The 15,357-nt window shown below is 43.8% G+C and overlaps 1 protein-coding gene and 1 long non-coding RNA gene across 2 annotated transcripts; one reads left to right on the top strand and one right to left on the bottom strand.

Moving 5' to 3' along the window:
• Positions 1-369: 369 nt before the first annotated feature.
• LOC124063261 lies at positions 370-13,912 on the top strand. Its single transcript, XR_006844075.1, has 3 exons — positions 370-428; positions 1,683-1,821; positions 11,830-13,912. It is a non-coding gene; the product is annotated as an uncharacterized LOC124063261 (long non-coding RNA).
• On the bottom strand, positions 2,177-6,091 carry mafba (v-maf avian musculoaponeurotic fibrosarcoma oncogene homolog Ba). Its single transcript, XM_046396723.1, has one exon. The coding sequence runs from the start codon at positions 5,613-5,615 to the stop codon at positions 4,389-4,391; it is 1,227 nt and encodes a 408-aa protein (XP_046252679.1). The 5' UTR covers positions 5,616-6,091; the 3' UTR covers positions 2,177-4,388.
• Positions 13,913-15,357: the final 1,445 nt, after the last annotated feature.

The raw sequence follows: 15,357 nt of genomic DNA, 5'->3' as shown, positions 1-15,357 counted from the left end.
ACGCACTTCAGAGGTTTTGAAATACCTGCAGCGGGACTCGGACTAATGCTTGGAGAGTTTCTAAGAGCTGCTGGCCTACAGTAGCTGACTCCTGGGCTGTTGGCTGCTCCTGCTGCTGCTGCTGATGCAAAGAGCTGGAGGTGGAGGCTGGCAGAGCGGGCTGAATGCAGATAGGATCTCTGTGGGGGGGCGTGAATGTGTGATCGGAGACTAAAATCATTACAGTACGCCTGGTCACTGTGTCCTTGGCTCTTCCGCTGAGCTGAGCCTGATGCTTTCTTCTGCTTTCCCCCTCTGCCCTTTTCTCCCCTACTTACTCTTAACTATTTGATTTTGTTTTATGTTTGTTTTGTCTTTCCGCTCTTGATTTCTCTGGCTCTGGATGGCAACATGCTGTTCTTCACAAAATGTAAAAGCAGTTCCTGCAGGTAAGATTCTGTGAAAAAGTTGTCTTCAGGCTTTCCTCTCTGCAACATTTTAATTATGCACACAAGTCAGTGCATGCAGTCAGCGTAAATGAGAAACACTACACAAATGCCCCTCGGTGGATCAGTTTGTGTGCATTGATTTATTAATCAGATTGCCAATACATTATTAGGATTCACTTTTCTCAAATGGTCCATTATTAATTGATTGCTTTTAGAGATTTGAGCCTCTCTTGTGAAACATTTGACATTCAGCGAGTTTTTTTTACATTTAATAGAAATGCGTTTGGTTATGTGCTTGATTTCTCTGCTGATTGCTGTCAGACTCTTGTCCTTTCATTTCTGCGCATCCAGCTGTGCGTCAACGTGTGTGTTGACTTGTGAAGTCATAATAGACCATATGAAACTGTACATTAACACACAAAGCTCCACACTCCTCTGTGTGCCTGACTCACTAGCACAAACACACACATGCACAGAGAAGCTTCGACATGAAATCTGAAGAAAGAAAAGGATCCCCTATAGATGCCTAAAAACAGTTGTTTTGTGATATGATCATAGCTGTAAATATAGGCTTCTCTCTCCTGGTTCACCCCAGCTGCACTCATGCCCTCAGGCTGCAGCGGCTGTCCAGAGAGAGAGAGAGAGAGAAAAGAGAGGGAATGTAAACTAGACTCGCCTTCCTTGGGTCCCATTGGTTGATTCTGTGCCTAGCGGTTTTGTCCTTGAGAATGTGCAGACACGGGGCAGATAATGTTCTGACACCAGAAACTCTAGACCGGGACCAGATCAACGCTCAGTCCTCTTCTTCTTCAACTTCTCTGCTTCTGTTGTCACACTAGCCGGACATGCAGATTGAAGAGCGACGCTGTTTGTTGATATTTTTGTTTATCGAAGTCGTGAACGTGTCTTTCTCCTAACACAGCAAACCCAACAGAAATCTCTCAACTCGATATTTTGCGCGCATATTCGCAACTCTTAAGGGGAACACAATCCTCTAAGACACTGCGTGTTGACACACGGCAATCATAGATTGCTTCCATCATAACCATGAAAATATCACACCCACAGGCGCGCACAAGGGATTAGTTTGAATCTGAGGTCTAGCTCAGCGCATTAGGTCGCATCAGATTGTGTAACAACCAGACACATTGAGCCTCTTAAGTGTATTCAAAGCCATGCATGCCGAAAACCTAAAATTGTTTTGCCACTTAATGTAAATCTGAGGTTTCCATCTCTTCTCCGGTGTGTTGCAAGGTCAAAGATCTCCTTTTACCGCGCGCTCTTGTGACGGCGGGCTTTCTGCAGAAGTCAGCATGCCGGCAGAGGCCAGCAGCATGCATAGGAAGCTCCCTGCAGCGCCACAGAAACGGCCAGACCCGGTGATCTAATCACGGTAAGCCAGTGGGCTGCGATCCAGACTTTGCACATCATTCTCAAGTCTCAAACTAAAATAAAGGACAAATGAAATGCAAGCAACGTAGAGGTCGGTGTAAATAAGTACTTATAAGATTGGTCTAAATTAATTTGACCAAAGTTCTGCGCGAAATTCTTTCTTATTAACTATGCGTGCTGTACGTGCTACAATCGACATATTTTTGAATGGGATTTGGCGCTACTGTCACTGCAGAGCGTGTGTGTGAATGTGTGGTTAATTTTTTTCATGTAACATGTTGTTAACATGATTCAATCAGATAACAGATCTTATCCTGTGGCGGCAGGGGGAAAAAAAAAGTCTGAGAAGAAAATTATTGCCATTTCAGTGACTTTAATAAGCAAAATAGGAAACAGTTTCTTCCAAAAACAACCAAAAAATAAGACAAAACAGAAACCAGCCTGAATGCAACAGTTCAAATTTAAGTGTTTTAACTATTATTTATATAAACAGGATTGAAAATTGATCCCCATCATCGCAAAGTACATGGTATAGGTGAAAACAAAACAACAACCCGCTGCTGCAGTTTCAGTTAGATTTCAACACAGTTGAATCAGTGACAAACCAAAGATTGTTAAATGCATGACTTTTCAACAATAGTTTCAAATGCAAGCACCATGCTTATTCGATATGATCTGACAGTTTGTTAATTTAAATCATTAAAATAAAAACTTTAACTATGCATCTGGCCAGCAGAACCAGAATCATCAAATAATAATAAAACAGACAAAAAAACAAGAAACGTATTACGTAACATACACATAGTTTTCATTTTGAGAATTTGCACAACCTGAGTCCCTTTTTTTACTGACCGGCAGGAAAAAAATCAGGAAAGCATAGAACATTAATGTTCCTCTTTTTTTAAAAAAAAAAAATGCTCACATAATCTAAATGTTACCTCTGCATAAAACCCCTGACAAGTAAATTGTTGCATTTTTTTTTTCTTTCAAAATATTGTCAAAGATAAAAAATCATTAATATCAGGCTACAGGTGGCTGCCAATCGGAACGAGAGGATAAACTTTAGTTTGGGTCTCTTGTGGTCTGTTGAGGAGTTCACAGAAAGGCAGAACAGCACTTTTCTGAATGGGTGGCGCAAAAGCGTTCGGCCACATTGTGTGTTAAACAGTGTGTGGAAAACTTGTAAGCTCGCCTTGGTGCGCAATAGTCTATTCTGTGCAATCTGGCTCCAATAATATTGTGGCCACGTGTTTGTCTCCTCAGCCTTACAGAACACGTGTCCAAATATTACTCCCAAAACTTGGCACTCAGGCCCTGTGTTGGATAATTTTACTGTATAATATCATAGTATGTCTTCCTGGAGGGAGGTCTGCGCAAATTTCAAAATGAAAACGTTCAAATCATTATCCAAAAGTGCACTTGACACACAAAGTTTGTTGTATTTAAATGCGACTGAAAAATAAATGCACTCCTCTCTCGATCAATACCCCAAAAATGATAAACGAAGTCATACAAAATAAATGAAATAGAGACACAACACAAAGAAAGAAAGAAGTTCAAACCAGCCTCCTCAATCTTGTTGTGCAGTTTTTGCGGTTGCATACTATTTACAAGCCCAAAAAAAAAAGAAACCCCACACCATATGATGCTGCACCGGCAGTCCTGCTGTTCTGTCCCCGCTGCATTTCTCTAAACCCCCCCAGAACTATGGAGAAGCGCAGATCAACAACATGCTCTTAATATACACGAGAAGATGAAGTACAAAATAGAAATTATTACCGTACATGTCCAGCATGCAGGATTAATATTTAATGCAGATTTTTTTTTTGTTTGTTTCAATATATATTCGAATATAACCAAGCAGGCAATAAATCAATGAGATGTTGCATAAAATGCCCATACCCACCCACCCCCACCCCCCCGCGTGACGGGTTAGTAGAAGTTAAAATTTGCATAAAGTGGAGTCTTGCTTTTTGGAGATTTTCTCAGATTACGGGCCCACTTGTCGAATGAGAGTCTCGAGTGTTGCAGGCTGCGAGGCCAGGCCTGCTTGTTGTTTCATAACAATGTCATCGTTTTTGAAGAACAAAATTACAAGACAACTGCCTCGATGCCATCCCACACTACTTACAGATTATTTAAAAGCTGTATAGCCTCAATGGAAAAAAAAACAAACAAAGTTCATCAGCCGATCCTCTTATTTGAAGAAGAAGGAGGAAAAAAAAAAGTCTCTTCACTACAAGCAACTAATCTACAAAGATGCTGCGACTGATCAGACACTCTACATTGCTCTTTGTATCTCAGTTGACACGTGGATGGAGAGATGATTATATATGAGAATACTATTTGATGGATTATTCTTCTAATATGAATATAATTGTTATTGTTATTAGTATAATCATAAACAGTATGAGAGGTGAGGATTATTATCGTTTGTTCGTCAGCCACTCAGTCATTTTTGCGGAGAAAGGAAAGGTGGTGGTGGTGGTGGTGGTGGTGGAGGGGAAAAGTTTGTTGTGAGGGAGGAGGAGGGGGGAGTGAGGGTTCACAAGAAAAGCCTACGACAACTCACATGAAAAACTCTGGCGATGAAGGGTTGTCACTGGTCGAGCCAGCCTCGCGAAACCCGTTATTGGCCCCTGACCCCGTCAGTTTCTCACACTTGAGTTTGTAGGCGTCCCTCTCCCTGGCCAGCCGGCTGATCTCCGCCTTCAGCTGCTCCACCTGGTTAATCAGCTGCGTCTTCTCGTTCTCCAGCACGTGCTTCTGCTGCACTCGCTTGAACCGGCAGGACTGAGCGTAGCCCCGGTTCTTCAGGGTCCTCCTCTTCTGCTTGAGGCGGATGACCTCGTCCTTGGTGAAGCCCCGTAGGTGTCTGTTGAGCTCCCGCACCGACATGGACACCAGCTGGTCGTCGGAGAAGCGGTCCTCCACGCTGAGTCCGCCCCCGGAGCTGTGGTGGCCCGCCGACTGGCTCAGGTGGCCGTGCGGATGGTGGTGATGATGGTGGCGGTGGTGATGGAGCGGCTGGTGGGACTCTGGGGAGACCGGGGACGGGCTGTCGGGGTCCTGGCTGTGGTGATGGTGGTGCTGGCTGTGTGGGTGGTTGTGTCCGCCCGGGTGCCCGGACAGCTCCTCGGCGTGGTGCGGGATGCCCCCCGCGTATGGGTGATGATGCTGCTGGCTGTGGCCGTGGTGGCTGTGATGGTGATGTGGGCCTCTGTAGCCCTCGAAAGCGCCTTGCTGCTGCAGCTGCTGTTGTACGTGCGGAGGCGGAGGGTGGCCGTGAGCTGTGGCTCCAATCAGGGCCTCCACTGCGTCCTCTGGGGTCAGGCTTAGCGTCTGTGGGTCTATCTGCTGGTGGTACCCGCCGTTCGGCATCCAGTACAGCTCCTCTAGGTGGCTTTTCTGCTCCGTGGGGCTGAAGCTCGGTGAGGAGGGTACCGAGCTGCAGGGTGTGCTGATGGGAGTCGAGGACACAGAGCCTTGGGGTTGGAGACGGTTACACTGGCGCACGCCGTTGCGCTCCAGCCCGGCCAGGCCCTCCTTCTTCACGTCAAACTTCATCAGGTCAAAATCATTGACATATTCCAGAGCCAAAGGGCTGCTGGGTAGCTCCGAGCCCATGCCCAGCTCTGTGCTCATGTTGCTGTCGCGACTCTTTTGCAGATATGCAAAGGTGCTTGCGAGTGTCGCAAAAACTGACTTATTAATCAGCGTCTCTTCTCTCCTTTCTTGTTTCATGCAATAGTTCTTTTGGCTCCTCCACCGCTGTGCACTGACTTGCTGTAGCATGAAACACCGTGTGATTCGTGAGGGGAAAAAAGGAAAATGAAAAAAAAAAAAGTAGTGGAGGAAAACTTTCAGACTAATGCTCTGCACACGGTTTGCGTCATAGCCTACTTCTGCTGGGATAATCTGGCAGAGAGACCAGACAGGAGGTAGAAAGCAATGCGTCTCAGTGCAAAAGTAAAGACCTCAGTCCCTTCAGTAGAAGTGTATTCACAAAAACAAAACCAAAAAAAAAAAAAAAAAAAAAAAATCAGCATAAATAATAATAAAGGAAATACCACGTTTGTTCGCTGAGACGGGCACCAGTCCTCGTTGCAACTTCTTGGTTGTAAGTCCTTTTTTTTTCTCCAGGAAAATAACAGGCGCAAATAAGCAGGGTAAATAGGGCGTCTGATTTTCGCTGAGAAGCAGCTTTTCCAGCTCTGCACCGCAGAGATTTAAAGGCTCGCCTCTCTCACTCTCTCCCACTCTGTGGTATCCAGCAGACTGCGCTCGGAGCCAGCCAGCGCTTTATTCTTATAGCCCACCGTGACGTCGAGCTGAAAGGCTGGATCCGTAGCGTTCAGCTCTCCAATGGGAGCGGCACTCTGCGCTGAAATAGAGGAAGAGAAGGAGGAGGAGAGCAGCGGAGAGGAGGGCGCACAGTACAGTCTTGACAGCCACAGACAGTCAGCTGACCGACTTCCCTAAAAGCAGAAGGTGGGAGGAAAGTGGAGGAGAGGCAGAGAGAAATGCCTTCACTTCACGGACACTTTCCGCGGCTCCCGCGTAACGCACCGCTTCTTGTCTTCTCTTGTGACTGTTTCAGATCTGTGCGAGACCAATGCGAGGCGGCAGCGCTGTAAACCAAGTGGAAAGCCTCTTACAGCACTTTTATGGCAAAACCTAAGAATTAAACAAGATCTCCATTATTAAAAAGTCAGTTTTAATAGAATTATATTCACATTCCTGACAGGTTTCCCATTCGTGCAGTTTGAACAATTTTGCAGACGACTTCCAGCTGTCTGGAAGAAGACAGTTAGCCTTGTAAAGCTTAGTTTCGCCATTCATTGATTCATTAACAATCAATTAAATATTTCACATTGACTTTTTAAAATAAACACATGTAGCAGTGCTTCCACAAGCTGACATAACATGTGACAAAGTAACCAGTCACAAGCATCTGCTTTATTTGCCAATAAACATCCACTCATTTTTAACAATGATGAAAAGTTGAATCTTGACCTTTTACAAGGACACACAACTTCATTGTGTTGTTCCGCTGTTAATATTACAGTCACAAACACACTTGGCTTCCAGACGGATTCTGAGATTCAACCATAATACAATCCTATACATTTATTAGCATAACTTACGTGTCTGTGGTCCTCAGCAGTGACTATATGGTGACCTGGGTGCGCTGAACGTCATAGATTTGTTTTCAAATCATTTCTGCCGTGACAGGACCACAGCACCGCTGCATGCATTTGTTTAACCCCGCGTTGCAATCATTGCGGGTTAAGTGTATTTTTTCCCGGTAAAAGTAAAGTTGACTTTATTGCTCCCAGAGTCCCACATCAGGACTCCTCTTGGCTCGGCCGGTTTGTTTTAAACCGGGCAGCATCACGACATGGGGATTCAGCCGAAAACAGGCTCAAGGCTGCCCCTGCGTGGACAACACCTGAAGCGACCAAACTGGCGAGATGCTGCTAGTGTAGATTTCCTTTTTTATTTTGCGCCTGGATGTTTTGTTTTGTTTTTTTTTATCTCCTCGCTAATTGCTCGTTTTAAAGGTCACATCCCGCCATTATGACTGACAACAATTAATCTCTGTCATTTGAGCCCCTTAAACACTCAGCTTCGCATGTTTAATCATCTCACCGACACTGTCTAACAGGTTGCATGGTTCGGCCAAAATAGGATCAGATCCTGCAGGATGTGTGGCGCTTATCGATGATTTTATCTAAATTATAATTGCCTGCCAAAAAAAAAAAAAAAAAAAAAAAAAAAAAAAAGCGAAGAAGTGGCGCGAGCAAACGTCTCGCTTCCCTGCAAAAAGAAACTGCTTGTAAATGAGTCAATTTGAAGGATCGATTATCATTTCGTTTCCACCTCATATTCACGGTTGAGTACAGCGGCGTCCAGAGCGTATTGATCAGGCTGGATGTAAGAGGAGGCTGCCAAACATGAGATCCGATAATGAAGGGCTTATTTGTTTGGTTTAAATTGTTAATCAGCTCGGGTTGTGAAGCAGTGATGAACTCTGAGTGCAACATGTCATAAATCTTCATCGTTTAGTTTTATTTTGTTTTTTTTTAAATATTTTTGTCAATTTAAGGATATTGCTCTAAAACTGCTAAACACAGCTGCGAGGTTAAATAATAATAATAATTATAACAGCAACAATAATAATAATGATAAATCTATGTCATCAGAAAATTACGCGATTTAAAGAGAATATCGACATTTTCAAGAAGCATTAATGAGAACAACGAGACCAGAAACGCTACAGAAACTGCAGACGGTCATCACTTATCCATTTATTATTATTGTTATTAATATTAATAACAATATTAATCTTGTTGTTGCTGTCTGTAGTCTGTTAATTCATGTTATGCTTGTATTATGGTCAAACGTAGGCCTGCGTGATAATTGGCAGTTTGATTGATTGTTATCATGATTTGATTCTGGTGCTACTAAAAGTGCACCTTAAAGCGACTGTGGGTTTTATTTGTTCCTCGTGTGACTTTTTGGCTTTTATCAACACAGAATGGTTGTTGATCCTGAACATTTTTGAACACCTTATAAGCCTGTTTACGCGCTCAGTACTTTATCTTTGTCCGCCTCAGATCGCCTGCGTATCACCTCATACGGACACACTCAAGTACAAACTCAAGCCTCATTTTTCACAAAAACGTGCAGGTGGCGTTCAGGTTACTGTCATCCTCATGGTTTTTTTTATCCTCTGAACCTGGGAAGCAGGCGAGCTCCTCATTTCTCTGCTCCAACTTCAAAAGCGCCCCGAGCGAGTCGTGCCTTGCCGTGCCGAGCTGCTCTAAAACCTGTTCCCGGCGAGGCCGACCCGATGGCAGCCCCATTAGGTTGTAATGCTCTCTAACATAGCCCGAGTCCACCGTCTAATAGATCCAGGCAGGCCTGCCGGCGGCTCTCCCCCTTCGGTAATAACGGGCTGTAATGGAGAGACGAGATGTAAAAAAGCGTCCATGTCAGCAGCATATCGGTGGTTAATGATCTATTAAGTGATCCGTGTGCTTATGGACAGCGAAAAAAAGTGTTGATGCTTGCTTATTCGCCCCTAATGAGAGTCCCATCCTACGGATTTTAGGAATGAATAACAGAAATAAAATCACCTTTAAAATGTTACATTTAACAGTTGAGGCATGGAGGCTGCAGTGGCTGCAGAGCTTCCCACGGCTCACATCTCACACCTGCAACAGGCCCGCTGGTTTCACACAGGAGGCCCATGATGCGTCTATAGGAAGAGACACGATTCCCCTCTCAAATATGGATTTCTATTCCTGCTCCAGGACTTATCCATGCATGTCCGCCTGCTGTCCGGAGGCCCGGGTGCGCGGCTAAGACCGCTTGGATCTGGGTGAACTCAAACTTCGCCTGTATACGTGGACACGGTGGCCATGAGGAATACTTCCCCTTACCTTTTTTTCCCTTTTTTTCCCTCACTGTTAGAAACAGACTCTTCGTCTCTCTCTGAGGCAAACAGTTGGCTTTATTTGGTCGTATTTTGGCCGTCCGTTTGACGTGCGTAAAGATGAACTCTAATGATCCCCGGGACCATTCCTGGAGATGTTACAGAACAAAACGGAAGGTGGCCGAGTTTGAAGGCCCCTGACAGGGAGAGTGAGGGATGAGGGATGGAGATGGAGAGACGCTGACTTCCAAAGTGCAGCTTTGATGAGCTTTGGCGCAGGAGCAGGAAACGAGACGCGCAGAGCCTTTTTTTTTTACAGCTTCAGCCTCGACTTTAACATCCAAACTTTTTTCTTCTTTCACGCGTAAAAGCTTTCGTTACACAGTGACTGCTGATTTTAAAATGTGAGCTTTTACTTGAAGGACTAATGACGATTGCACATTTGAATTTCAACTTTCAGCCGTTTTTCTCACTGCGACGTTCAGCTCATCACATGAATTATGATGTGTTTATGTAGTTTTGCAGAATGAAACTGCCGGAATTTGTTGCCAGTTTGCCGCAGATTCGTGTTCAAATACGGACAGAAATTTTTAAAGTTACAGCTTATTAAAAATGTATTCATAACTACGACCGTATGGTCCATTTCCCAACCCCGATTCACGACGTGTAAACAGGTGTTTCTATTCATTTACCCTCTTTTAAATTCTGCATAAAATACTACTAATGGCGGTAATAAAATCGGTGAGCAGACACGCTTGGGTTTGCTTCTAAATTTCCAGTTTCAGTTAAACATTCAGTGGCTCGCAGTACATCACCAATCTAACATGTTCCGTTTACAACGAGAAGTTACTCAGGCATTCTTGCTTACTCCAGACTGATCGATTATCTTTGCCAAAACATGTATTATTAAGACGTGTCGTGTGTGTAAACAGGCAGGGGCCAGCCTCTGGAGAAAGCTAACATCCCCATCAGGGATAATTGACTGAAGAGGCTTTCTCTTTCTCTCTGGAAAACAACAAGAGGTGAGATAAGTGCAAATTCTGGCAATCTCATTAATATGAACAAGTATCGATTTGACAGGGGACATCAGTTGTTAATCTTTAAAAAAACATTCCCTCCGCATGCTGTCTTCTTCGTGTACAGGCCCACCTTTAACAGTCATAATTCCTCGGTGTTATCACAGCAGGTACACTTTCACCATTTACCCCCCTGAGAAGGTAGTTCGGTTTGCACGGAAAATTAGAGCTGATTTCTTGTGACAGGGCGCCTCTGGTGGCGCATTTACTCATCGCTGATACTTTGATGTGTATCATCAGTGACATGCAGTCTTAGTTTGGCACTAACCTCATGCAGACAGCTCCAAGTCCAGAACTTCACCTATTTATTCATTTTCTTTTTGAAATGACAGAGAAGAAGAGAGGATATAAAAATATGATGGTGAGGCCAAGGTATAATTGTGGGCCTTTTCTGAGATTAGATGTCTCTGATTGATGTGTTGTAAATATAACAACAAATAAATGTCATTGCGTACTGTACTGGCTTAATCCCAGAAGAAAAAGAACAATAAATCTGCCTTTTGCTGTGGTCATTTCATTAATGTAAATTGCAATGCTATGTACAATAGTTTGGCTTCCCTCCAGCTGGCTCTTTGCAGAAGCTTATGCATGACATCGGGTCTTATCATCAACTGGGGCTGCGTAACCACAGGATGTCGGTGACGCCACAGGAACCAAATATCAGAGTGCAGGCATAACATAATTAAAGCCCTTATTCTTTGGTCATAACCACAATTTACATCTGTATTTTCCGAGCCTAAAACAGGCTACCGTAACTCTAAAGAAACGTGCGAGTTAACTAAAATGTTATGATGTGCTGCACACATAATTATGATAATTTCTACTCATAAGGAGCACCTGTTTCTTGTTATAAATAATAACAAGAAAATAAACAACATACATTAACTTTTTCTTGGGTTTTGCTTTGCACAGAATCAGCCTGTGAAAGTGTGTGAAACTCTGGCATTAACATGTCAGTGTTGAGGAGCATCTTTTTTTTTCATGGCCTTCTCTAATTATATGCACATGGAGCTGTCAGACCATATGTCTGGTTTATATTAAATCTCCAGTTGGTATAATATTCTGGAAAGTACACATCATATGCAGTACAGCACCGGTGTGTTATTAAGCTAAGAGTAAAGAAAGGGTTTTAACAGGCCCCAAATGGCCTTGTGTAATATCTCAAAGACTTTTTATATTACTGTCAAGTGTGCACTGTGTAAGTGTTCATGATAAAAGTTTGTTTGAGACATGTACCCTAACTGTTCACCAACAAGCCCCACTAGCTAGCCGACCCTTTGTCAGTTTTATGCCAGTGTATGAGTGTGTGGGTATGATTGATCTGGAGGTGGGTGGCTGCTGCAGTGGGCGTTTTTTTTTTTTTTTTTCTAGGGCTTAGAGCCAAACTGACATTTTTTTCTTCAAACATTGTGTCTCCTCTGCTCTCCTCTGTTGTTCAGTCCTTACCCCTCCTTTCACCTCATTTTCTCTCCTTGCGTTTTCCTCCTCTCAGGATGATCGGGATGCTCCTACCCAACATTGTCCCTGCATGTTATAATCTCTGGACCTGTTGTCATTCGCCGTGGATCAGAAGACTTTTATCAAACATCTCTACTCTCCAGTCTTCCATATCCCCTTTTTATTCTTCCTTTCTCCTCTTCTGTCCACCCTCCCTTACTGGGTGACCCCCTTGCCTCCTGGCTCTCTCACCCCTCTCCTCTGGCCCTGGCCCTAGCTGGCCCTGCCCACCCTGGGTCATTTATCATGGACCAGGAGGGGAGCCCCTGGGCCTGCAGGCCCCTGTCAGCCCCTGCAATCGCCTCTTTGTGGCTCCTAGCAAACAAGTGTCGGATCAGCAAAAGTCTATTAAAGCCTGGTGGGCCTTTCTCAGCCAATTGGGTTCGGGTCACTGAGCTGCTCTCCGTGCTGCTCCGAGAGCTCTTTGTGTCGCCGCCGTTCGCTGACACAGATCCCCACAAGATTAATGATTTTTAGCAGCCATTTGGGTCTCATTCGCAGGGTCTCTCTCTCTCTCTCTCTCTGTCTCTCTCCCTCTCTCCCTCTGCCTTTTTTCCTCTTTTTTCCACTGATTCTGTCCTCTTTTTTTCTTTAACCCATTTCTTCTGCTACGCTACCTCTTGATTTCTTGCTTTTCGCTCTCTGGTTCATTCCTCCCCTCCTCCCTTTCACTGTTACCTCAATCAGTGTCGACCGTTTGTGTCTTCACTGTGTAAGGTCATCATCCATACAAATGGGTTTTTTTTTAGAGTGATTGCCACTAATCATAGCCTCATGTTTGTATAACAGTTGTTTCTGCAATTCCAACTGTACACATTGCTTTTGTTAAATAAGTTATTTGACGTTTATGTTTCAGAGTGATCTGCACCTGTATGATAAATCCAGAGGATGTTAAGAAACCAGTCTGAGCATCCACATTACAGTCCTGGCAGGCTTCCCCGCAGTGTGCCTCCAGAGGCTCAGAGTAATTTGAAATCTTTGAGCCACTTCCACGACTTCCATGTTGCCATGTTCTCAGTGTTGTTTCCAGTAATTACTGCAGGTTAAGTGCACGTCCTGGAGCCCAGTGGAGGCAGCTCTATCCCTCACCTGGGACATGACTCAGCACAGTTCAGGTCATCCGGCCATTTCCCTGACCGCTGGACCACACCCCGACCTACTCTAAACCCACAGGACAAGCGCTATTTATGCAGGACTCGTGTTCGCTTACATCATGTAATGTAATGGTTGTTTTATTTACTGGCTGGAATTTTTCCAGAAGCTCTGACATATCTAACCATTCAAAGTCTATAAACACATTTAACTTCTTCTTTTTTCTAAAATTTATTATATATAAAAAAGCATGAATGTATGCTTTTCTTAAACTTTAAGAGTAGTCATGCGGTCAAAGTTAAATAATGTGTACAGAGACTGTTTTTCCTTGAATTTTATTTAGACAATGATTGTGCAATTTAAGAAGATTCATATTTAGATACTCATCCTCCTTCACTTCTCACATCAAGCAGCCTGTCATGGCATGCGAACACTAAAAGACAGGTTCACATTTCTTCAAGTCTGTGTCATTGCAACATCATAACAATACTCTCATCCTTACATGTCGAGTGATGAGTTGTTGGTTGCAGTAATCGGTTCTCTTGTCCACACTGGACAAAATCCACAGAGTGCAAAAAAGCATTTGTTCAGGTTAATCTGAGGATGCAGTGGTCTGAGATCATCACAACTCTGCCTTTGTTTTATTGTCTCTGTTGTAGATCAGCAAGTAAACACTGTCTGTAGCAACAAGAAGGCATTGTGTAACTTTGGAAATTACCTTCTTGATATGACTAATTAACACCTCATTTTAGCTGCAGATGAGCTCAGCTCAGCTGAGGAATGTATTTTTATACAAAAAAAGGGGTTTTCTCGCCTTCCAGTGGAGGCATGTTAGGAAGTGGTCATTTCACAAGCTTCAACAGGCATTTCATTGTATACATGGCCATATAGCTAATGTTTTGAGATGAGAAAATGTGGACAAGAGATATTTGCAGATTCCAGTTAAGCTCTTGTCTGGACCTTAACCTTGTTACATGCATCAGTGAAATATACTGTGTGTGTGTGTATGTATATATATATATATATATATGTGTGTGTGTGTGAGAAAATATATTCTTCTGTTGTCTGTGTTAGTGAAGCTGTCAGTGAGGCTGCTGGTCGGCCACATCTCCCTGTGTGTTTATAGCATGTCTGCTTTAGGAGAGAATGGATGAACCCAGCCTGCTGCCATGTCCATCCACCTGCCCTGTTTCCTGTCTGATTAATCTTCTGTGTGAGTCCGCGTGCATGTGTGTGTGTGTGTGTGTTTGTTTGTATGTGCGCCCGTGTGTAAATGGTTATAGATGGGGCGACACCGCCACACTGGCAGTCTGAATCATTACTCACAAAGATAGGGAGAGACCCAGGAACCCCTAACATCCTCCTCCTTCCTACACAAGCGCACACACACACACACACACATACCCGCCTCACATGCACTCACACACACACACATATCCCCAGGTTATTCATTTCTAAGCAGAGTGCCTGGCATTTCACCACATCCACCCCCCTTTATTAAGAGACTGAGCTCTGGGTTTCCTCTTGGAAAGGGGGAGTGAGGGATGGTTTTCAGTTGGGCCTTACTATACTCTTTGTTTGCACGCTAACTCTTTGTCTGTTCTCTCGTCATTTCTCTTAATCTTCCATTTCCATGTCTTTCTCTCTTTTTCTCTGTCTTGTTCTCTCCTTTTCTGTCTTTCTTTTTTGAGGAAACGTGTCCCCAGCCCCCCCTCGACAACCACTTCATGTGCAAGACCAAAGGTAGGGATGAAAAATACCTCCGCTGACTTACAGCATGTGTTCACACATGCACCTTAAATCTCTTAGCACTGATTATCAGCAGCTACTAGCCTCTCAGTTCACATGACACAAGTCATACTGATGATGCACATTTGGGGAGTTCCCAGAAAAGTCAACAAACCCCTGAACAGACTGTCACTGTAGTCTGACTCCACTGGTGAAAATGCCTTCCAACAAGCATAATTAACTGGCAGGTTCAACATGCACACCCCACATCAAAATCAAGGCTTCTATGCTCACCTCATTCGGTGAGATCAGGCTGATTGAGGTGAAACATTCAGAGAAACCACTTATACAGTTTTCCTGGTATTTCTATAATAATCATTTGGGATTAATAGTAAATCTTTCCCAGTTGCACCCTCATTTGTTTTGTTATTTTGTCTCTTTCAAGGCTGAGGAAGCTTTGTGGAATATATGAGAGCAATTATAGCCCCATCATGAAGAGACTGTGGACCTAAACAGAATGGTACAATGGCAATATTGCTGAATATCCTCATTGAGAGCTTTGCAGCACGTGGGTAACAAATGTGTGTCGTGTGTGTTCATGCATTTGATTTCAGAAAAGGTGTGTTTGTGGTCCTCAGCACTTGGACCTGTCTGCTGTTTATAGTGCATATGCATGAGTACATGTGTCTGTAGCAGTACGTAT

The sequence above is a fragment of the Scatophagus argus genome, chromosome 8 (genome assembly GCF_020382885.2).
Source record: "Scatophagus argus isolate fScaArg1 chromosome 8, fScaArg1.pri, whole genome shotgun sequence".
NCBI classification, from domain to species: domain Eukaryota; kingdom Metazoa; phylum Chordata; class Actinopteri; family Scatophagidae; genus Scatophagus; species Scatophagus argus.
This window is presented reverse-complemented; position numbering and strand designations above follow the sequence as displayed.

What these genes read in the sequence shown, in the direction of transcription:
- mafba (XM_046396723.1), bottom strand. Translation starts at nt 5,615, where the DNA reads ATGCTACAGCAAGTCAGTGCACAGCGGTGGAGGAGCCAAAAGAACTAT.